The sequence below is a fragment of the Danio rerio genome, chromosome 25 (genome assembly GCF_049306965.1).
Source record: "Danio rerio strain Tuebingen ecotype United States chromosome 25, GRCz12tu, whole genome shotgun sequence".
Lineage (NCBI taxonomy): Eukaryota > Metazoa > Chordata > Actinopteri > Cypriniformes > Danionidae > Danio > Danio rerio.
The window spans coordinates 21,063,814-21,088,468 of NC_133200.1; the positions used below are offsets into that span (position 1 = coordinate 21,063,814).

The 24,655-nt window shown below is 35.1% G+C and overlaps 1 protein-coding gene across 1 annotated transcript in view; it reads left to right on the forward strand.

The window, feature by feature from the left end:
* celsr1b (cadherin EGF LAG seven-pass G-type receptor 1b) overlaps window positions 1–24,655 on the forward strand; it is a 113,632-nt gene that overhangs the window by 58,210 nt on the left and 30,767 nt on the right. Inside the window, exons 9-18 of the mRNA XM_001920737.6 lie at window positions 3,021–3,187; window positions 5,194–5,379; window positions 6,418–6,531; window positions 6,617–6,791; window positions 6,999–7,140; window positions 12,627–12,747; window positions 16,273–16,456; window positions 17,609–17,710; window positions 19,083–19,177; window positions 19,283–19,492. Of these exons, the coding sequence (XP_001920772.2) occupies window positions 3,021–3,187; window positions 5,194–5,379; window positions 6,418–6,531; window positions 6,617–6,791; window positions 6,999–7,140; window positions 12,627–12,747; window positions 16,273–16,456; window positions 17,609–17,710; window positions 19,083–19,177; window positions 19,283–19,492 (1,496 nt within the window). The remainder of the gene's footprint in view (window positions 1–3,020; window positions 3,188–5,193; window positions 5,380–6,417; window positions 6,532–6,616; window positions 6,792–6,998; window positions 7,141–12,626; window positions 12,748–16,272; window positions 16,457–17,608; window positions 17,711–19,082; window positions 19,178–19,282; window positions 19,493–24,655) is intronic.

Genomic DNA, 24,655 nt, shown 5'->3' on the forward strand with positions numbered 1-24,655 from the left:
GAGAAGCTGCATCAGTCTTTTCTTTATTTAAAAAAAATCTTGCGCCTCACAAGACAAATGCCAACACACAATAAACGCATGGCAGATGCAATTGGGAGTTCTGGAGGTTATTAATAATAAAATAGCACTAATACTGTTCTCAGTTATGCATTTTCTATCAAACATTTTTTATGCGCATATCCAACATGTGCAAAAAACTGGTGGATGGAAATATAGCTTATGTGTCTGTCTATCTGTCTGTCTGTCTGTCTCACCTGTTTGTCTGTCTCACCTGTCTGTCATTCTGTCTCTCTGTGTCTGTCTCTCAGTGCTGTAATGACAGGTTATAGTTTATATTATTTTCCCCTCTAAAACCATTCAAGTAAGTGCATTATAATCACAAAATGTCCCCATTGACGGTAAATGAAGATTTGAAGTAGGGAATGGGGTTGCAAATGGCTTAACATTTTCAGCAAGCTTAGTTTGACCTAATTTTCCGAGTAAAAACCTAGTTGCAAATTCTATTTTTGCTTATCAATGGGATGGAAGGATCACACAATGTTATGAGACCATAAAATAACATACTTTAAGGCATAGTGTTGCCAGTGGAAATACATTGAAATTCCTAATTTTTCAGATTTTTTGTACAATCAATACATTCTAAAGAGACAATTAAAGGCATGTCACCAAAAAATTTAAGATGTGCTTTGGTAGAACATTAATGGTATAAACATTAATCTTTAGCTGAAACTGTGGTCATTGGCGATGTAAAAAAGCAAGTTTTTGGTTATCTGCATTTTTAGCAATAAAAATACAATCAGGCAAAACTAAATTAATATCCATAATGATAGACTGAGATCTTAAGACCGAAATGTGATTATGCATGAAGAATAAGACCTCAATGTATCAATAGGAACCATTCATTAATTTTGTGTTAAATGTAAAATAACAATACCTGTAAAAGTAAAATAGGTAGAAAAGCTAAAATCATCTATCAAGCTCATTTTCATTTTTGGGTGAATCCTCTCTTCATCCTTTAGGAAAAAAAGAAAGCCTAAGCAAAGGCCCATCTGTGAATATCACTAATATTACTGTCACAATCTCAGGGTTGGGTCTAAGATATACTACTGATATTTCCATAAGTTCAGCCCACACATGCATAAGTAAAATATTTGCCCCGAGGACACTGGTTTGTAAGAGCATTTCACATTCCTGATTAAGAAATCTCCTGGATGACTGGAAAACATTCCACCGTGTACAAATGCCAGTGATTATTTGTGCCTTGGGACAAAAAGGAATGTCAAAGTGTTTCCTTGATCATGTGTTTGTTTTTGTTTTCAAGTTATGCAGTATAAAGTTAGCTATTTTTGTGAAGAAGGTGTTCTACAAATCCATCTAACATTGCAGCATCTGGATTTTTCTCTCAGTGTCTGAAATTGTGCTTTTTAGGTTCTCCCCTGAGTCATTTCCCCTGCAGAGTGAGATTAAAAAATCTAATACATTTCATTGAACTGTTAGAATTGCTAAATTCCATAACTTACAGAAGATTAAATTTGTATTTAATAGTTACATAAAAAAAAAAAAACATGCAAATAAGAAGCTGTCTGGCTTTTGATTTTTTTTCCTTTGGATTTGAGCCCTGGGCTATTTACATTATATTAACATCTCAGCAATAACGTAAGTTGCAGTAGATTTCTTTTATGGCACCATGGTAAACTTTGACACCTTTATAGCATTCACGTAGATTAAAAAAATTATAATTTTTTAAATATTTTTTTACATATCATCAACACAATTCTAACATTATTGGCTCTATACACCAACACAAAGGATTTGAAATGAAACCAACAACCCAGTAAATAACAAATAAACCCAGAGTCTAGTGATGTCTATACGTTTCAGACTTTAGGCTGTACTTGACTGCAAAGGATTTGCAACCAGGTATAAAAAATGATTATTGATTATTCTGTCCAATTACTTTTGGACCCTTAACAAGTGGGAAGCAAATATGCCATCTGTTGTAATTCATACTGTGTTTACATGATTTGGATATAAATACCCTCAAATTAAAGCTGACAGTCTGCAATTAAGGCACTTGTTAGTTTCAATTAAAATCCATTGTACTAGTGTATATAGCCAAAAATGTTAGAATTGTGTCGATGTCTAAATATTTATGAACCTAACTGTAGTGGAGGATCTCCAAGTGGCAGTCTTCAAAACTAACCTAAGAATGAACACAGTGCAATAAACATTGTGCTCATCAGTCACATTAGATGAGGTTAATATTAAATGAAACAAAAGAATAAATTTCAAAACAATGTATAAAAATTGCTTGTTTATTTAGACCTATTGGTGTATGTATGTTATAATTACCTCCAAGGATAGTAAGGGTCATGAGTCACTGGAATTGTTGTTTTGGGGGTCTCAGGCTAAAAGGTTTGGCAACCACTGCTCTAAACTACTCCTTTAATTGGTCAGATGGCCCAGTTGGTTTTGCTTGGTTGACTGCTTCCAGAATTACAGCTCTAGATGCTTCTACAGCATATGTACATATACACAGTAATATTAACAGTAACAAACATTATTTGACATTAGAATGACATTATTTTTACAATATCAATTGAAGCCTGAGTCTTCATCAAACTTCAATCATTTTTTGGACGTCACCTCGTACTGACCAATCAAATGCTCTTTAGTATCTGACATGGCCCACACTGTTTACTACAATTTTCAGTTGTTTTTCATTTGATGCGCTTGATTTCGAGCACTCTCATTTGTGAGCTGTGATAAACAAAACACTATTGGCAGGTTTTTAAAGGGGACGAGGTGCTTTATGTCCCACCCTGTTGTCATATTTCAGGTAACATTAAATCAAACATTGAATTTAAAAAATGCACATTTCAAAACATTTCTTGTTACCTTAAAAATCAGTTACATTACACACTGCATTAAAGAAAGTATAAAAACACATATTAGCAGCATTAAATCTCTTCATTCAGTTTGAGTGGCATCTAAACTGTTGTCCTATATTCTTTCCACAGTTATGCCCGCTCCACTGCATTTTGATGGCCATGCGCTGGTGTCATGGAGTGATACAGACATCACCATTGCCATTCCCTGGTACATGGGTCTTATGTTTCGCACACGAAAAAGCACAGGAGTAATTCTACAGGCTACTGCTGGAGAGTTCTCCAAGATTAATCTTATGGTAAGTGGTGTAATTCATCCTGTTTCATACAATATTCTTGCTTTAATTTTTTGACGCATATAATCACACTGGTATGACCAGTCTAGGCTGTAGTAATTAAAACATTCAGTGTGTCATGTGAACAGCTGCTAAATTCAAATTCGGCTTTCTCGCTATGGCTCTTGCTAGAGCCAGAAAAAGAGGTGCAAGGCACCTGTCTTCAATCCCAATTTATCAGTATTTTCAACTAACATTAATTTTAGGTGTCAGACATACAACTACACATACAGTAAGTACTAGCAAAACAGCAAACAGTCTGTCCAAACTGCTCATTAATGCAAGTCAGCCAATCAGGCATGTATACATGGTCAAGACTATCTGCTGCAGTTCAAACCGAGCATCAGAATCGCAAAAATGGTGATTTGAGTGAATTTGAACATGGCTTGGTTGTTGGCGCCAGACGGGCTGGTCTGAATATTTCAGAAACAGCTGATCTACTGGGATTTTCACGCACAACAATCTCTAGGGTTTACAGAGAATGCTTTGAAAAAGAGAAAATATCCAGTGAGCTGCAGTTCTGTGTGTGCAAATGCCTTGTTGATGCCAGAGGTCAGAGGAGAATGGCCAGACTGGTTCCAGCTGATAGAAAGGCAACAGTAAATCAAAGAAATACTCGTTACAACTGAGGTATGCAGAAGAGCATCTCTGAATGCACAACACGTCTAACCTTGAGGTGGATGGGCTACAGCAGCAGAAGACCATACTGGGTGACATTCCTGTCAGCTAAGAATAGGAAACTGAGGCTACAATTGGCACAGGCTCACCAAAATTGGACAATAAAAGATTGGAAAAGCGTTAATGAGTCTCAATTCTGCTGCAACATTTTGATGGTACAGTAGGGTCAGAATCTAACAGCATGAAAGCATGGATCTCGGGCGATGCGATAGCGGTTCAATCTGCCGTGGCAACCCCTGATTAATAAAGGGACTAAGCTGAAAAGAGAATGAATGAATGAATGAATGAATGAATGAATGAATGAATGAATGAATAAAAGCATGGATCCATTCTGCTTTGTTTCAATGGTTCAGGCTGGTGGTGTTGGTGTAATGGTGTGGCGAATATTTTCTTGGCACACTTTGGGCCCATTAATACCAATTCAGCGTTGTGTCATCGTGACACAGCTCACCTCAGTATTGTTGTTGACCATGTCCATCCCTTTATGACCACAGTGTATTTATCTTCTGATGGCCACTTCCAGCAGGATAACACGCCATGTCATGAAGCGCAAATCATCTCAGACTGGTTTCTTGAACATGACAATGAGTTCACTGTACTCAAGTGGCCTCCACAGTCACCTGATCTCAATCCAACAGAGCACATTTGGGATGTGGTGGAATGGGAGATTTGCATCATGGGCATGCAGCTGATAAATCTGCAGAAACTGCGTGATGCTATTATGTCAATATGAAGCAAAATCTCTGAGGAATATTTTCAGTACCTTGTTGAATCAATACACACACACGGTGATGTCTATGAAGATGGCAACACAAACTAAACAGATACACATTCTTTAGGTTATTTATTAACATTTAATTTATTTTTCTCCCAGTTAAACAACCACTGACTGTCATGTCTTTCAGGAGAAGTTGGTGAATTAACAGGGTTTTAATCCATCCAGCAAGTCTAATCTTTCCTCTGCAGGGCAGAATAACATGGTGGCATCCATCATAAATCAGACAATATGATTATTAGTAAACACCAAAGTCCATTTTGTTACACATATTTAAGAACTGGAATATCAGATGTGTCACAATAACTAGGAAATTTGCCAATAATTGCAGAAAATTAAAAAAAAAAAGTTTAAAAGAAAAAAACTATAAGGTGATGCATAAATATTGGTCACATAAAAAAAACTCATCCAGGGTGACAGAGGGTGTATTTAATACTTACATGTAAAAGGGTTAATAAAGTAGATGAAACAGACTGTGCTGTTGTTCTTGTTTGTCTCAGACTTTTTGTGTTTCCAGGTCACCAACAGACACCTTCGGTTCCAAGTGTTTTTAGGGAACAGACGTGTGGCGCTCTTAGATTTTCCTCAGGTGTACGTGGATAATGGAGAATGGCACCATGTGCTTGTCGAGCTCAAGAGTGGAAAAGATGGAAAGGACATCAAATATATGGCTCTTGTTTCATTGGACTATGGCATGTTTCAGGTATATGATCTCAAATATTTGTTTGTAATATGGTTCAAACACAAATTGTATAGTGCTGTATGTAAATTTTACTCAAGTAAAGGTTTTTTGCTGTCACTAGTTTATCTGATATGTTTATCACTGATGTCCAATTTTGGATAAGCATGTATTAAAGGGGTATCCTGCCATTGTTTGCCATTTCGTTTGGTTTGTTTCTAAAAAAAAATATTTTTTATGAACCATCTGTCTTGTCCATCACATCTCAAATTATGTATTGTTTGCTTTAACTAAAACCAAAATATGACATTTACTGAAAAAATATTTATAATATGAACAAACTGTCATATATTTTACCTGATATACTAACATAATTATACCTAAAACTTAAAAGAAGTCACCATTCTTCTCAGAAAACTGTCAACTGTTGTTGAAATTTTTTACCAGATGTCAGTAACAATCAAAGTAATCCATACATACAAAGAAAACTAAGTTTAAAAATAAACTTTTTGTAATAAAATGAAATGACACATGGAAAAAAACATTGAACACATGAAGAAAGGGAGGTTTAAAAAGGCAAGGAAAGCCCAGACAGCAGCTGAAATCTCAAAGTAGTTTAGAGCAACCCTGCCCTTCATCACTGTAAATTAACATTAGATGCTTCAGTCTCAATGGTAGACATTTCAGCAACACTGATGCTAAACAGCAAAGGAAACTTACAACTAGTTTCAAAAAAAGAAAATAAAGCTGCTAGAATGGCCCAGCTAATCACCTGACTTTAATCCAATAGAAATTAAAAACTATAGACCAGTGTGCATGATAAGACCCACAGAACCATAAAATGCATGCAGAAATTCAATATATTGTTCTTATGTTGATCCATTATTGGACATTAAAAAAATTCAGACACAGAAAAATACTTCAGACACAGAATACTTCATACATATTTTACCTGCTGAAAGAGACTTAAAATATTAAACAAATCTTGGGAATACATTTGAGTAAGAAAAAATGTGTAATTGTTAGTTTTGATACAAACTACTCATTGGTTTTGATATCTAGAGGACAGTGGAGATCGGTAATGAGCTGCCCGGACTTAAACTGAGGAACTTGTTTATTGGTGGACTGCTTAAGAAAGATGACACTGTGCAGGGTGGATTTAATGGCTGCATGCAGGTAAATCCCACATACACATATTTATATAATTTAAAGGTGTGTATTGTCTTATTCATCCGGCTATGTTAATATGATTTTCTCATAGGGTGTGCGAATGGGCGAGACGTCCACCAACATTGCCAACATCAACATACGGCATGCAAAGCGAATCCATGCGAAAGACGGGTGTAATGTACCTGATGCATGCCTGGCTAACCTGTGTCCATCACACAGCCATTGTACAGACAACTGGACATCCCACACATGTGTCTGTCAGCCAGGTAAATACAGTACCACTAAAAAAAAACATGTCTTGGAGTGAAAAAAAAGGTTTACCTTTTCAGAAAGACAGCATAGCTGATCTAAACAGGGACCAGGTGGACAGAATCAGTGAAACTCTTGCCATGACAATTAAAAATGTACTCAGAAACTTTGACAATCAAGCAACCAATAAAACTATCTTTCTTTCTCTCTTTCCTTTTGCCCAGGTTATTTCGGCAGGGACTGTGTAGATGCGTGTTTATTGAACCCCTGTGAACACACTTCCTCTTGTGTTCGCAAACCAAGCACTAAACGTGGCTACAGCTGTGACTGTGGACACAATTACTATGGCCAGTACTGTGAGCACAAGTGAGTATCTCTACTTTCCTTTGGGTCAGTTATTCCATCCATCCAAACATTTGGCCATCCTTATCCATCTATTTGTCAATCCATCAAATAATTTATCTGGTAATTAATTAATTAATTCATTCATTTATTCATTCATTCAATTATTCATTAATTCATTCATTCATCCTTCCAGTCATCCACTTGTCTAGTCATTCATCCATACATTCATCAATCATTTCATCCATCAATCCATTAATTAATTAATTTATTTATTTATTCATTCATTCATTTATCTGCCCATCCATTCTTTCATCTGTACTTTCATTCATTCATTCATTCATTCATTCATTCATTCATTCATTCACTTATTCAGTCGTTCGTGTGTTTATTTGTTCATTCATTCATTCATTCATTCATTCATTCATTCATTCATCTAGTCATCTACCCATTCATTCATTCATCTGCCTGTCCACTTGTCCACCCATCCATTCATTCATTTATTCATTCATCTGCCTGCCCACTTGTCCATCCATCCATCCTTCCATCCATCCATCCATTCATTCATTCATTCCTTCTTCTATCCATGCATACAATCATCCATTCTTCCTTCCAGTCATCTAGCCATCTAGTCATTTATCCATCCATCCATCAATTCATCCATCCATTCATTCATGCATTCATTCATCTGCCTGTCCATTTCTGCACCCATCCATTCTTCTAAATGTTAACTCATTAACTAATTAGTTCATCCATCAGTGCATTCATTTATCCACCCATCCTTCCAGTCATCTACCCATCTAGTCATTTATCCATCCATTCATCCATCCATCCATCCATCCATCTATCCATTAATTAATTCATTCATTAATTAATTCATTCATTCATGCATTCATTCGTTCATTCAGTCAGTTAGTCAGTCAGAAATCCATCTGCCCATCTATTCGTCCACCCATCTTTTCTTCCATATACACATTCATTCATTCTTTCATCCATGCATTCATCCATCTATCCATCCATTCATCCGTCCATCCTTCCGATCATCTACCCATCTAGTCATTTATCCATCCATGATTTCATCCATCACTTCATTTATCTGCCCATTTATTCATTCATCCATTCATTAATTCATTGGTCCATTCATTCATTCATGCATTCATTCGTTCATTCAGTCAGTTAGTCAGTCAGAAATCCATCTGCCCATCTATTCGTCCACCCATCTTTTCTTCCATATACACATTCATTCATTCTTTCATCCATGCATTCATCCATCTATCCATCCATTCATCCGTCCATCCTTCCGATCATCTACCCATCTAGTCATTTATCCATCCATGATTTCATCCATCACTTCATTTATCTGCCCATTTATTCATTCATCCATTCATTAATTCATTGGTCCATTCATACATTCATTCATTTTTCCATCCACCCATCCTTCCAGTCATGCACCCATCTAGTCATTCATCTGTTCGTCAATCTATCAATTCATTCATTCATTCATTCATTCATTCATTCATTTATTCATTCATTCATTCATTCATTCATTCATCTGCCCATCCATTCATTCACCCATTAATTATTTTATCCATCCATCCATCCATCCATCCATCCATTAATTTATCATTTATTTATCAATCTATCCATTCATATGTATGTCCATACATATATGTATTTATTTGTTTATTTATTTGTTTGTTTTTTTATTATTCATTCATTCATCTTTTCAGCCGATCATCCATCCATCCTTAAATTCATTATAAAACCTTTCAATTGTTTGTCAGACATAAATGCACTTTTGCACTTGTCCAAGCAATCAGATGTAAACAGACTTTTTCCCATGTAAGCTCGAAAAATCCCCTTGTACTAAAAGAAGGTGTGTATGTTGTTATTTGAAGACACACGAAAATCAAAAATCTAATTTTCTCAACTTGTCATGTAGTTTTGAATTATTATTTTTCCATGACACTTAAAAATATTGTAAACTATTTGAACTGTTTAAATGGGGTTTGGTTCAAAACCTAATTGTACTTCACTAACTTAACTCCATGGAAAAAGAACACTGGGACATTCATATTTTTGTTTGTTCTGGAGAAGAAAGAAGACACACAGATTTGCAAATAATTGCAGAACATTAATTTTTGAGCGAACCATCCCTTTAATGTTTAGATATGGTAAGGATTAAGAAAATCGCTGCACTTTTAGTTGCGTGCTGAAACGCGCTGCAGACAAAAGCTTGATTGTCTGATGGTCTGTTTCATGAACTGCCAAGGTTTAGTGAGTAGCAAAATCTGTGATAGCAGATGCTGCCAGTGATTGTGATGCCATTGTTACGATGATCCTTTAATTGTGCTGTTTTCTTTAATTCTGGTAATTCCACATCTTTGGCATCCACACTGTAACACTTTTATTCATAATGCAGCAAGTTGACTTAAGCTTAGACTGCTGGGATAATCCAGTATTTGTCATACTTTCAACTAATAAAGATAAACTGTTCTCAAGCAGAACCATCAGGTATTTCTTTAATCATAATCTTTTTAATTGACATTTTATACAGTATATTTTCCACAAGATGACCCCTGTTTTTTTATCTTATATGTAATTCCCAAAGTGTTTTAACACTACTGCACATTATACACATTCTCAAACTGTAAGGGGTGGCATGGTGGCTCAGTGTTTAGCATTGTCACCTCACATCAAGAAGGTTGATGGTTCAAGTCCCAGCTTGGTCAGTTGGCATTTCTGTGTGGAGTTTGCATGTTCTCTTCGTGTTCGCATGGGTGTCCCCTTGTGCTCTGGTTTCCCCCACAGTCCAAAGAGATGTGGTATGAACAACGTATGCTCAATCTGAAATCGTAGCCCTATATATATTTCTGGAGAGCTCAAGTTTTGTAGCCAGAAGTACGTATGGTTGTATTAAAAGGAACGCTACAGGGTGGTATGACACCTTTCCTTTTCGTGCTTACCAGCTGACCACTTACCTCCATTGAAGAACGGCTCCAGAAAGCAAGACAAAAACAAAAGCTAAAAAATAAAATAAACAAGAAAATAACAAGGTCAAAATCTGAAATTGCTGTTAAAAATCAGGCGAGGGCTTTACTTCGGTCGGTTGGGTTTAGGGAAGAGGGCGTGTCAATGGGTGCTTTTCAAAACACTATTAGTTGGGTTTAGTGAAGGAGGAGGGTGGGTCAGTTGATCGGTCAGTCAGTCGACAGTGGTAGATTTACAGCAGGCTTGAATGGCACTTTCGAGAGAAATTTGACATCTCAAATAGTGTACACAGTGGCCTCTGGTGGATTCGCTAAAACAAAAACTACAAAAATGTTGGTGCTCTCCAGAAATGTATATTTCGGTACGTTTTTAAAATGAACCTGGGTTGGGTATAAATGTGTGTGTGTAAATGGGTGTATCCCAGTACTGGGTTATGGCTGGAAGGGCATCTGCTGCCTTAAAACATATGCCAGAATAATTGGTGGTTCATTCCACTGTGGCGACCTGTGATAAATAAATGGACTAAGCCAAAGGAAAATGAATGAACAAATAAACTGTAAGGTTTAACTGTAAATTCTATAAGGAGAAATTAATCTCTACCACAGAATATATTGTGTGTGATTTTGTCTTTTAATATGTCTGTGTAGTTTCTATTGACTTTTATATTAGTTTTAATATACTGGAAAATACCAGTTTAATATACCAGTTATTTTAAACAAAATAAATAAACTTTTTTTAAATAGTTTTCAATCAAAAAGTTAAAAGATTTTTTTAAAAGAGGACAATTAGTTTGTTGCAAGTAACAAAAAATGATTATAGTTTAAGGGCTCTATTTTGATGGTCCATGCCCATTCCCTTTAAGACCCAGCTGCGTCGCACCAAGAGCGCATTCACTATTTACAGGACGCAAAGTAAGTCTAAGTGGAAAAAATGAGCATTTCACAAGCAAACAGTTAACAGTTTTTTAACAGAAAACTGTTAAACAGAGCATCTACTGCGTGAGAATGAGAGATAATGGATCACTTTCACTTTCGCTCTTGGATAGGGAAACCTTTACGCACAGACATCAATTAGTCTATAAATAATTAATTTCGTTTGTTAAGCAAAAAGATTTGGTTCAAAACTATTTCTAAATTCAGTTCTATTTTCTAGCAAACGAATAAATGATTAATAATAACAAAGTTTGGTCAAAATACTGAGTTATTTCCAAATACACTTGCTATGCCCCATATGGTCTAAAACCTGACAGGTGGACAAATCTGAGCTTGTTTTTAACGAAACAAATATAAATATGGATATAATAAATAATACTGCTAATAATAATAACATTTTACAAAAGTAACTTGAATGAACTGAAAAAGCCTCCCGAGATGAAGAAAGTATGAAGGCAGTGGTTTTTAAATTACTGTAGGCTAGAAATTAATATGTTTTGTAATATTTTAATAATTTATATTTATATCATATATATATATATATATATATATATATATATATATATATATATATATATATATATATATCCTTAATATATTATATCTTTTTCATATGTAAAGATATTTGCGTATTGCTCTACATCTTGTGTGTAGTGTGTTAGCCTGGCGCACTTTGCGCCAGACAATAGACCGACTTTGTTTTGGTCTAAAGATCAGACTATTTACAGTTTCTCAAAATAGCAACGCGCCAAAAAACGCCTGCTTTTTTAGACCAGAACGCCTATGGGCGCACATTTGAGCGCAAATGCATTTGCTATTTAAACAGCGTGGCGCAATGCCTCAAAATGACTTTGCGCCAAGCTTAAAGTAGTAAAAGACTATTGCGCTGCGCCTTGCGCCACATTGCACCGAATGTATGATAGGGCCCTAAAAGTTTTTGAATTCTGAAAATTATTTAAATTGTTGAATTGTTTTAAAATAATGAATTAAAATATATTTCTAACATGATTGTGTGACTACAACATGATTTTCATTACAAAACTACAGTTCTTAAAGGAATATTTGTATATTGAATGCATTGAATACTTGATTATTGCTTTGTAAAGTCACTAAGATTTTTAAGATTGCATAAAGAAAGAATATTGTACAGTGAACGCAGTAATACTATAAAAAAATTAAAGTCTATGACATATAAACCCAGTATTACAAAAAAAAAATCTAAAAAATTTAAGTCTCAATGACGGAAACCAGCTTCCAAATTAAAAGCAGCTACATTAAGAACAATAGCATCAATGTGTTAAAGATGATAGAATTTTCTGTTTCCTTCCATTACCATAAAAAGACTCTCTGTTAAATGATCATAAAGGAAGTAAGTCTACAATGATGGATTGCTTTCACAATACATCATGTCAAGTTTGCCTCGCAGTATGAAACCACTGCTTTGATTTTACAGTGCAATTTCACGTCAAATTTCAAAGCAAATCCCTCTGTTTTCCAACTTCCAATTAGCCCCAGTCTTCTGTATTAGCACTCCTGGCTTTCATTCTGTGAAGTTTAAACAGTCTTTTTCTTTTTTGACGCGCACAGAGGAGATCAGCCTTGTGCTCATGGCTGGTGGGGAAACCCGACATGTGGGCCTTGCAACTGCGACCTCAGCAAAGGCTTCAAACGGGACTGTAATAAAACCACAGGAGAGTGTAGCTGCAAGGTAAGCAACAAGTGATCACATGCTACACAAAACAAAAAACTATAGAAAAGGATAAAGAGAATGCTTGAAAATGATCAGTTTCTGTGGATTTAGAACTGTAAAAATGCTGGGTTCCACACAATTCCTTCATGTTGTCCCAACACAAATCATTTAAATTAATCATTTTTAAGTGGATTGAAAATTAAACAATTAAATTGTCCCAAAAAACCTTTGAGAATTTTTTTTTTTTTTAACTAATCTTAAATAAGTAGTTTGAAAAATGCTGAAAAAAAATGCTGGGTTCCACACAATCAATTTGGGTTGAGTTCAATTCTTAGTGTTTACAATTTTGAGTGAATCGAGCATAAAACTAATAAAGTTGTCAAAAAAAAAAAAACACGTAAGAATTGTGTTGTTTGAACTCAATTTAAATACATTGTATGAACAAGCAGCAAAAGTCATTTTATGAGTGTGCTATGTATGGTTTGAGGAAAACAGTTAAAGATTTCTTAACTTTTCTGTTGAAATCTTGACAATGTGTTGTCTTAAAAATTAATATACAAGGGTCTGAAAGGATGCTACTATTTATGTCATTTTATGCATTTTGTTTCATCAGTGTCTAGAACAGAAACTGTACAGACATGTTTTTATAATCAGTTTACGAAAATGATAAAATATAATACTAATCTACACACTTTATTTTAATGTACAAACCGTGGTATTACAAAACCATTAACTAAGACTTTTAGCTTAATAAACTACTAATTAGCTGCATATTTATAGTTTTTCAGGTAGAAAGTGAAATTGGGTTGGATTGGGGCTGTACTTTATAAGTGCTAATAAACTAATAAACTTTATGAGTGCTAATAAAAGTGTTAATATCTTAATAACAGGCAGGTAATAAGCCAGTAGTAAGTGCTGTGAATTGTTACTTACAGTTTTTTACAATTGCTATGACACTTTTATCAATACATTTAACAAGTTTCCTAAACTCTTAACACAATTAGCACAAGCTCCGTCTTCGTGGGCTATACAATTAACACATTTCTTGTTGTTTTGACACAAAATGCATCCAGTTAACACAAATTTAAAATGCTTTAACTTCTTTTACACACAAACACAACCAAGAACAAAACAATGTAATTTTACAGTCAAATTTACAAATGCTTTAACACAGTATGTCAGAACAGATAACACCATGTTCTAAACAGAAATTATATAGGATAAAGTCAAAGTGAACAGCTGTTCTAATTGTGAATTGAAACACAAATATATTCCCTGTATTTTATTCAATTGCCAATGAGAAACAGCATATTGCGGTTACATAAATAAATAAATAAATGTATGTATATATATATATATATATATATATATATATATATATATATATATATATATATATATATATATATATATATATATATATATATATATATATATATATATATATATATATATATATATATATATATATTTCTTTATTTAATTATATAACCGCAATATGCTGTTTCTCATTGGCAACTGAAAAAAAAAAAAAAATATATATATATATATATATATATATATATATATATATATATATATATATATATATATATATATATATATATATATAAAACTGCAATATGAGTCTCACATATATATATATATATATATATATATATATATATATATATATATATATATATATATATATATATATATATATATATATATATATATATATATATATATATATGACAGCTGATTCCCATCTAGAAAGCACACTGATGTCTTGTTTTGGTTTTTCCAATCACATGATCATATGTTCTAATAGAGGACTCTTGAGGTTTTTGGAAGGAACATCAAAGAACTCTGTCACCAATACGTCCATGTAAGATTATGCAATACAGTCATTACTGTATTATACACAGTGTGTTTTGCAGTAAACTACTCTTTAAACCTGGAGTTCATTAGTACATACAGTACAGTACATATACAGTACAGCATTTGCATACACTGTGTCTAATTACTTTCAGAGAGTCATGAAGTTAGAGGCCAATCAAGTACCACATGAAATTTTCAATGTTGACAAGGCTGGGGATGTCGCCATAGGAAAAACATAATAGGCCAAAGGGCCATAGTTACCGTGCCGGGCCACAGAAGATATCAAGTATAATGTGGATGAGAACATGTGGTAAAAGACCGGGCAGTATAGAAGATTACTTTGTTATTTTATTATAATTGTGGTGCTTTTCCTGTTTGCAGTGATGTCCTTCTGCAAAAAAAGTCTGTGCTGCAGAAATTCTGTGTCTGTATTTTTTTTTACATAAACTGTAAATTTTATAAAGCAATTTTTTTCTTTGTTTTGTATAGAATTTTTGCCGTAAACGAAAGAAAATGCATGCATTTACTTAACCCAACGAAACAAAACTGTAACGAGACTTCAAATATAAGGGCAGAGCTGACACATAAACTAATGCAGTTTCTGTAATGTCAGCTGATGGTAGTGTTTTTATTGTCAGTGTGTTCTGACTGACTGAATGTTTATGTTGGAAGAGAACATGTGTTTGTGTTTTGAACAATAATTTCATTTTGAAACATGATTGCAGTGTTTTGTTAGACATGGTGTAGTGTGTTCGTTTATTATTGTATTTTGAAAAGTAGTTTAGAGGTTTAGTTTACAATGTGTGATTTTGAGCATAAAATTAACTGTTTTGCCAATTGTGTATTTTAGGTGTGTTACTGTGTTAAGAGTTTAGCAAACTTGTTAAATGTATTGAAAAAAGTGTCATAGCCATTGTAAAAAACTGTAAACTAAGGTGTTGCTTAAAATGTCCTTATTACAATAATTTATACACAATTATATTTAGTTATTAGTTCTCCTATGATATTTTATAAAATATATATATTTTTAAAAACCATAGTATTCACTATTATATAATTATTTTCTTCTGTAGAAAGTCTAATTTCTTTTAGTTTAACTGAAATATTTTTAAAATCTAAGATTATTATTAATCCCCTTATGAAATAACTGTTTATGTTTGGCTATAGAACAAATCACTGTTGTCCAGTGTCTTGCCTAATTAACCAAACTTGCCTAGTTAACCTAATTAACTTAGATAAGCCTTTAAATTTAACTTTAAACTGTATTCTAGCATCTTGAAAAATAACTAGTAGAATATTATGTACTGTCATCATGGCAAAAGCAGAATAAATTCATTATTAGAAAAATCAAATTTTCTGTAATTGTGAAATCTATTATATTTAAAAACAGGTCTAATCATTATTAATGATCTTTTATTGATTATATTTGATCAGTTATGTAGTTTTTATATTCTGATATAAAATTTTGCCTTTAGAAGAATTTCATTACCAAACAGGAATTTGCGTTTAAAAGGAATTTATGCTTTATATAAAGTCTCATACCATATCTGTATTTGTTTTATTAAAATACAGTAAAACAGTAATTCATATATATGTAAACACTACACATACTGTATACATTCTGGCAAATAAAAAGTGTCTACTAAATGAGTAAATGTAAACATAATGTAACTTTTTCAGGACAACTACTTTCGTCCACTCGGAGGAGACACCTGCTACCCGTGTGACTGTTTCCACTTGGGCTCTCATTCACGGGTGTGTGACCCTGTGACGGGACAGTGCTCCTGTAAGACAGGTGTTGTGGGCCGCCAGTGTAACCGTTGCGACAACCCATTTGCTGAGGTCACAGTCACTGGATGTGTGGGTATGTATCTGTTAAAGAAACACTTCACTCAAAACGGACATCTCTGCAATCATTTACTCAACCCATCACTTGTTACAAACCTGTTTGACCTGCTAGAAGCATCCATTTCCCTGTATTTTCCCTCCTTTTGCATGAAATGTGTCTTTAAGTCAACATTCTGCAGACAAAAACACTATTTTTGCAACTCCTGAATAGGTCTTGAAACCCCCCTCTTTCGGTTCAAGTCTACCTCAGATTTTTTTTTCAAAAAATGCTCTATGATGGGTATGGAGTGTTGTGAGCAGAAGGGAGTATTGGGCATGGCTGGCAAAGCAGAGGAAAAACAGGTGGGCTCACCAGCTCAAGACAAAAAATTACTATAAATGAAGATAACTTTTCTGATCCTGAATCCCCGGGTCTGAATGCAGACAGTCACAGTGGATAGCTGTACAGCAGGTCTCTTTCCCTATCTATTTCGGTAATCTGGAGGATTTTAAAAATGGGCAAACACAGCAGCATGGATATAGTCAATGTCTGAATGGTAACAAACTTAACTGATAAAAGACAAAGTCCGCCATTCTCCATTTCTCATAAAATTCTCACAAAAAAAATGATTGCTGCACTTGTTGGTTGGCGGCATCGGTGTGTCTGACATCATCATGGAGAAAGTCATGCAACACCGTGGATCATCGAATCAAACACTTACAACCCTTTACAACCACCTAAATACTGTGTGCCATGAGCTGTCTCACAGCTTGACAGGTCTGTGACTGTCCATTTCTTTGGAAAGCATGTGCAGTCACGAATAGTCAAGAAGCAGCATCTTCTTATAGAATATGAAAACTCAGTCTATGAATAATCATAAGAAACCGACGTGTCATCACTGGACAGGCAGATATTGCTGCATCACCGATTATGGTCCTGCTTCAATGATGATTTTAAGGCCGGAAAATTTAATTAGCTGACAAAAGCTCAAAATTATCCAGTTTTCCCCACAATTATAGCAGGTGCTAGCATTGTCATAATTAATAGTCAACACACACAAATATGTTATAATCTCAAGGATACAAAAGGGTTTCCTAAAGATAAAATAAAAAAAGGCCTCATTGGAGCCACTACATAACAGATCTGACAGATTTCACTTTCTTACTCTCACTTCATTTGTTTGTCTAGTGGTATATGATGGCTGTCCTAAAGCCTTTGAAGAGGGGATCTGGTGGCCCCGGACCATGTTTGGTGGACCTGCAGCTACAAATTGCCCCAAAGGATCCAGTGGTGAGTCTGATGGTTGATAAAACTCTTTGACTAAATTACAAATTCACTAAATCAATCAATAGTATGCACACACTTGACTGAATTTGAGATTATATTTTACTAAACAAAAATGTATCTATTGCCCAATTAAGATTATTATCATTTTATCAATATTTTGTCAAAATTATATATTTCCCAACAATTTCTATTCTCATTTTAGTTAAAGTTTTGTCTTTTTTATCATCCATTTTTAAAATGTTTTCTTTTTTTTATTATTTTTAAATTATTATTTATGTAAAACAGTAGAACTAGTTTCATTACTCTTGAATGTTTAAATTTGTATATATTTGATTTTTTTTAAAAAACACACGTGTGTGGGTTTCCTCCGGGTGCTCCGGTTTCCTCCACAGTCCAAAGATATACGCTATAGGTAAATTAAGAAAGCTAAATTGTCCATAGGGTATGTGTGTATGTCCTGAACCTCCAGTTGGGGGTTGAGCGTTGGCCTATAACAACCCAACTCATAAAAACTAGATGTTACAAAACACCGGTGCGGCTAAAGATCAACTTCAATGTAAATGGTCCTTGAACTGGACGTATGTATTTATATGAGCAATATCACACGAGTAACAGTGCGATATGGCTGTATATCAGCACTGGTGGGAGGCATGCGTTGGCACGAGGCCAAAAAGAAAGTTAAACACGGAAAGTATAAAAATGCTTTTGTATTAGGAACTACTTTCTTCTGCCATTCAAATTCATAACAGATTGAACGCCCCCTGCTGGCCTCACTAACACCACTTCTGGCAGCAACCCAGCTTTCCCATGTGGTCTCCCATCCAGGTACTGACCAAGCGCAGCCCTGTTTAGCTTCAGTGGGCGACCATGTGAGAGTTGCAGAGAGCTAACATGCTGGCTACTCTTCAGACCAAAGATGGCTCTAATCTTCTAATGGCTTATAATGCAGTCATGTTGCCATCTTGCGAATAGACAGCGTCAACCGTCTTTGGTATGCTCAGTATGGCAATCTAATGGACGCTGATGCTCTGTCCCTCAGAAATTATAAACATTTTAAAATACGCACTATCCTTATAAATAAACTGCATATTTGCTATCTAAACAACTACATTCTCGACTAAAAAACCTAAAAAAGTACATGATGTTGTCTAACAGCTGCAATATTTGCACATATACAAATTCTATTTGTGTTATTTAAATTTCATTGTATCAAATGTAAATTTATTTAATTTCGTTTTTCCAAATATGTAAAAATAACATATAATCCCATACTCATCATACAAATATTTTCATCATTTTATAATATTTTTAATATATACATAATTGGTATCCTTAATGGCATTTCAGTAGTCCATTGTTGAATGTGATTTAACAGGCACAGCTATCCGTCACTGCAGTGATGATAAAGGCTGGTTTCCATCAGAGCTCTTCAACTGCACGTCGCTCAGCTTCTCAAAGCTCAAGAAAGCGGTCTGTGGCTCTTCTGTTTTGCTTTATTAAATACTAGCTGGAATACTAGTCAAGATATTTTCAAGCATCCCGTGACAAGTGTTTCGTCTTTCTCTTGTGTTTTAGAGTGAGGATCTGTATGCAAACGCTTCTCGAATGGATGGAGAGAGATCCAGAAGTCTTGCAAGTCTGCTTCAGTCGGCCACAGGACACACATATCGTCTTTTTGGGAATGATGTGAGGACGGCCTACCATCTGCTGGCCAGTGTGCTGGAGCACGAGAGTCTGCAGCAGGGATTCGAGCTCACCGCCACACATGATACTGATTTCAACAGGGTAAAATCCACACACACACACATACTTGAATGTATGGTTTCTGAGGACTCTTGACAGGCTTAATGTATTTATACTGTTAAACTGCTTATTAAATGGCCTTAACCAACCCCATAGAAAACTTGTGGCAAATATTGAATGTCAAATAATCTCTTCTAAAGTATGATTTGTAAGTGTTTTGAACTACAAGGATATACTGTAAGCCATGTCCTCATAAACCACACACAACAACTGCACACACACACAAAATCTTTACAGCTCAAAAGCTTTACATGTTTTCATATTCAGGTTCAGTCTGATGAAATCTTATTGTAAAAACCAAATAGGAGCTAAAGTTGGTCAAGATGATCTACCTTGTTGACACTTATTTACGTAACTATTTAATGTTATTTTACAGTGCTGTACAATTAAGTTCTTTTATTTTGACATTTTTAATTACTTTTCAGATTTTTTTTTTAAAAAGAGCAAGACTTTTAACGAATATTTTAGTGTTTTTGTTTTCTTGCATTCTTTTGATTAATTAACTTTTATATATTTAACCAATTTTTTTATATTAATGTATTTTATTATATCTTATATTATAGTTCTCATTTTCATTTAAATTAAATTCATACTATAAATACAATAAATATTAATTAAACTATTCAGACATATTAACAATTATACAGTAATACAAATGACAAAGCCACAGCCATCATTACCAAAGCTTTAACTAACATGGTAATTTAAAAAAAAAACGATGCAGATTATTAATATAAACAATAGTTACTCTAGCAGCTCCTTAAATCATGTTTTCATTTTATTGTTGAAAAAGTGAAACAACGTAGCCAGGATAATGTGAATAAGGTTATACAGCACACTGTTCCCTTTGAAGATTTCCTCAAGGGTCTGTTTTCCATATCAAACTTGCAAAGTCCGAAATTACAGGGAGAGGATGCGAGACTGAACTGTGTGTGTAAGCTACTTAATATTGAGGAAAAGCCCCAATCAGATAGGCGAATCTCAGACGCCCCGCCTCCGGTTTCAGATGTCTCCATTTTCCACCATCCACACTGAGACGGAGCAGCAGCGTTTTAGAATGAAAACGGCCTCTCCAGCATTTCCAAAACGCTCCGTTTTCGGCACTCGAAAACTTCGGCGTAGTGTGGACGGATGGTGTAACCGTAGCAAAACTTAGTGTAAACGGGGCATAATACAACCTCTACTTTGGAGAAAGTCAGGAAAGTGGGAGTGTCCAGCTCTGTTTAGGGGGAAGTGTCGGAAGAGGGAAAAAGGCAAGGTCCATAAAAAGTTGCATAAAAATGGGAGTGTCGGTTTGGGCATGCTCTGATTTTCACAGAGGCAAAACAAACACAGACGCAGAGGAGAAAGACAGTGACTGTGTTTACATGGACATCAGTAATTGAATTATTTGCCAAATTATTAAATGGTGGATCCCTCGTGATAAATGAGATATTTGATTTGAGGAATTACTGGAAGTGTTTATCTTTCATGCAATGTTTGTTACCGCACAGCAAATGAGAGAAAAAAAAACCTCCGCATTTCTCAGTAACTTAGACGCAATCTGTTGGTAGCATCAGAAAGCTGTGTGTGTTATTCCTGTCACAAAATGCGGCGAAAATCCTCCACGACGGTAAGTTTGGTTGTGGTGCTTACACGTTGACAGTCAGGAGAGCAGCATTTACAGCAGATTTTTCAGTCCATAATACTGTAGTGATATTAACGTACAGTAAACTTTATTAACTTCGAAATCATTTGACTAAGGTCCATCTATAAACACTGAAAGAGTACTGCTGACGATACAAACTTACTTTGCCTCAGAATAAACAAACAAAAACCACTAGTCGCTCACTTACCAAATCTGTAGAGACAGGACAATCAACACCAACTGGATCCGGGTCTTTCTAAAAAGTAGACAAGCGGCAAATCCGGATTTCACCATTTCCAGATGAGAAAAGCTCTCGGGTGAAAAATGTTCCTTAGACACTGTTCCTTTTTTTTTTGTCGCGCGTCGCGTGCACAGATCCACACGTGGGTCCAGCTGCACTCCCATTGAGGGAAAATTAAAACAAAACCTTCACTGCAGCAAATTATAAAAGCAGCACTGACAACCCGTATCTCCAATCAATTCATGTTCTCGTGCTTGGCAACACAATGTGTCGTCTCTCTGCCGTCTAAACACTGTACAGGTAAAAACTCGTCTTTGAAGCTATCATATTAATGAAGTTGCACCGCATACATTAAAGAGCGCGCTGATTTATGACGGCAAATCAATGCCAATATTAATCGAGTGCAGCGGTGATGTTTGCGCGCGAGGAGAAGTGAACCGTGAGCAGATTACAGGTCTACACGCGAGAAAAGTACAGCTCGCGAGCGCATAGGGGATCTTCACGCGCGCGCTCAACTGATCCAGCGCGAGAAAACAAGTCCCGCGCGCGCACATCATCATCTGTGCGCACGATGGACGCTCTCGCGAGCGAGGTCATGCCTACAGCGCGCGCGCGCGATCAGTTCTCTCCGCTCGCTCGCTGGTTCTTCTCTCTGCTCGCGTGAAACCGATTTGATTTTTGTCAGTCCTGGGGCGGGACTTGGTGTACTTGTTATCTCTAACGCTATTGGCTACTCTGCCTTTCCGGAAGTTAGCCGTGATTGGACGCAGGTTAAAAGATCACGCCATTAAATATATATACAATTTGCAAGTCATAATCATAAGAAACTTTCTGAGAACTTTATGAACTTTATGAGAATTCAATCTCGAGAAACAGTCAAATAATGATAATTAATCTTCTAAAATAATGACTTGCATTCTTGTAACATGACTTTCTGAACCCATTTGATTTTTTCCCGTGCAGCACTTCTGGTTTGTTGTATTTTACTTCATTATTAACCACAACAGCAGAGCTCATTATGACACCTGGGGTTGATCTTTCTAGGAAATATTGTCTTCAGAAGAGTTTATTTGGTTTTTAGATCTTTCCATACAATGCAGATGTGCAGTGCAGCTTTGTATATTATTATAATTATTAAACTTTTTTGTAATATAGATCAGTGGAAAAAAAAAATAAAAAAAAAAATATATATATATATATATATATATATATATATATATATAATTTTTATTTTTCAATCTCATTTTTAGTTAATGATTGAATAACCTGCATATAAAGACTTCAATCAAAAATGATTAGCCCAATCAAACATAAAGAATACAGTGACAGACATTCAGATGGGTGTTTATCGCCACCTATTGAGCAACAATTTAATTTCTACAGTCTTCGTTTGGCTTTACTCACTATCCATTACATTATTCCAATTCAGAGGCATACAAATACCACTTTTTTATACAATATGCCCACATCTTAAAGGTCACATATGCAGTTGAAGTCAGAATTATTATCCCACTTATTTCTTGTTTTATTTTGACTAGAATAAAAGTAGTTTTTATTTTTTTTAAAAACACACTTTAAGGTCCATATTATTAGCCTCTTTAACCTATTTATTTTTTTCGAAAGTTTACAGAACAAATCATCGTTATACAATAACTTGCCTAATTACCCTAACCTGCCTAATTAATCTAGTTAAGCCTTTAAATGTCACTGTAAGCTGTATAGTAGTGTCTTGAAGAATATCTAGTCAAATATTATTTACTATCATGATGGCAAAGATAATATAAATCAGTTATTAGAAATGAGTTATTAAAACTATTATGTTTAGAAATGTTTGAAAAAAAAAATCTTCTCTCAATTAAATAAAAATTAGGATAAAAATAAACAGGGGGCTAATAATTCAGGCGGGCTAATAATTCGGACTTTTTAGTGGAATGACTAATGGCAATATATTTACTATAAACCTTTGTACTTTATGCACTTCATGCATGTGTAGCCTATTTTGTATACTATTGTCCATCCAATTTATTCTGACTTGTTCTTCATAAGAAAATGACTCAAGGACAATGAGTCTAAGAAAAAAAAAAAAGATTTTTTATAAATTTGAACACGTTAGTTCATGTTCATAAATTTGGCTTGAGTTCAGTTTAAATGTAGGTGCTAAACTTCATCAAATGGTTCAAAACACACATTTAAAGTCTGAATTATTCGTCCTGATTTAATAGCCCATGTATATTTTTTTCCCAATTTCTGTTTAATGGAGAGATCTTTTGCCACATGGTATAACTCTCTCTTTCTCTCCCAAGTAATAAAGTTTGTTACAGAAATATATCTCATTATTTTGATATGTCATTATATGACTTGGTCATGATGGTAAGAATAGGCATTATAATGAGATTAATTATTACAAGAAATATCTCATTATTGAAAGTAAGTCTCCACCTATTATTACTGAGAAAGTGAGTCTATTAGTTTCACATTGTGACATTATGATAAGATATCCTATATATTTTTATTTAACGGGGAAACTAGCTTACCTGCGTCCAATCCCGGCTAACTTCCGGAAAGGCAGAGTAGCCAATAGCGTTAGAGATAACAAGTACACCAAGTCCCGCCCCAGGACTGACAAAAATCAAATCTGTTTCGCGCGAGCAGAGAGAAGAACCAGCGAGCGAGCGGAGAGAACTGATCGCGCGCGCGCGCTGTAGGCATGACCTCGCTCGCGAGAGCGTCCATCGTGCGCACAGATGATGATGTGAAGGGACTTGTTTTCTTGCGCTGGATCAGTTGAGCGCGCGCGAGCTGTACTTTTCTCGCGTGTAGACCTGTAATCTGCTCACGGTTCACTTCTCCTCGCGCGCAAACATCACCGCTGCGCTCGATTAATATTGGCATTGATTTGCCGCCATACTGATTGGTTTGAACTAAGTCTTACTCATGAATGAATGCAGCACACTCAGAAACGTAATAAGGAACTTCCAGGTACAGACGTTCAGTCTACAAGCTGGAATACACGCCAAGATCTCATGGCCATGACGCAGCTTCAAAAATTCGTTTTAAACTGGAAGTACGAATTTGCTCGAAATACGCAAAAATAAACAATTTTCACATTCACATATACGACTGTCAACAGCTCAAAAATGTGTTTTGGTGTTTCGTTACCGTTTAAAATGGCATTTTAGAGCGAAAACGATCCACGTCCACACTGGCATTTGACCTAGCATTCCTAAAAAGCCCTCTTTCCAAACTATGCCATCGTTCATTGTGATGTTTCACATTA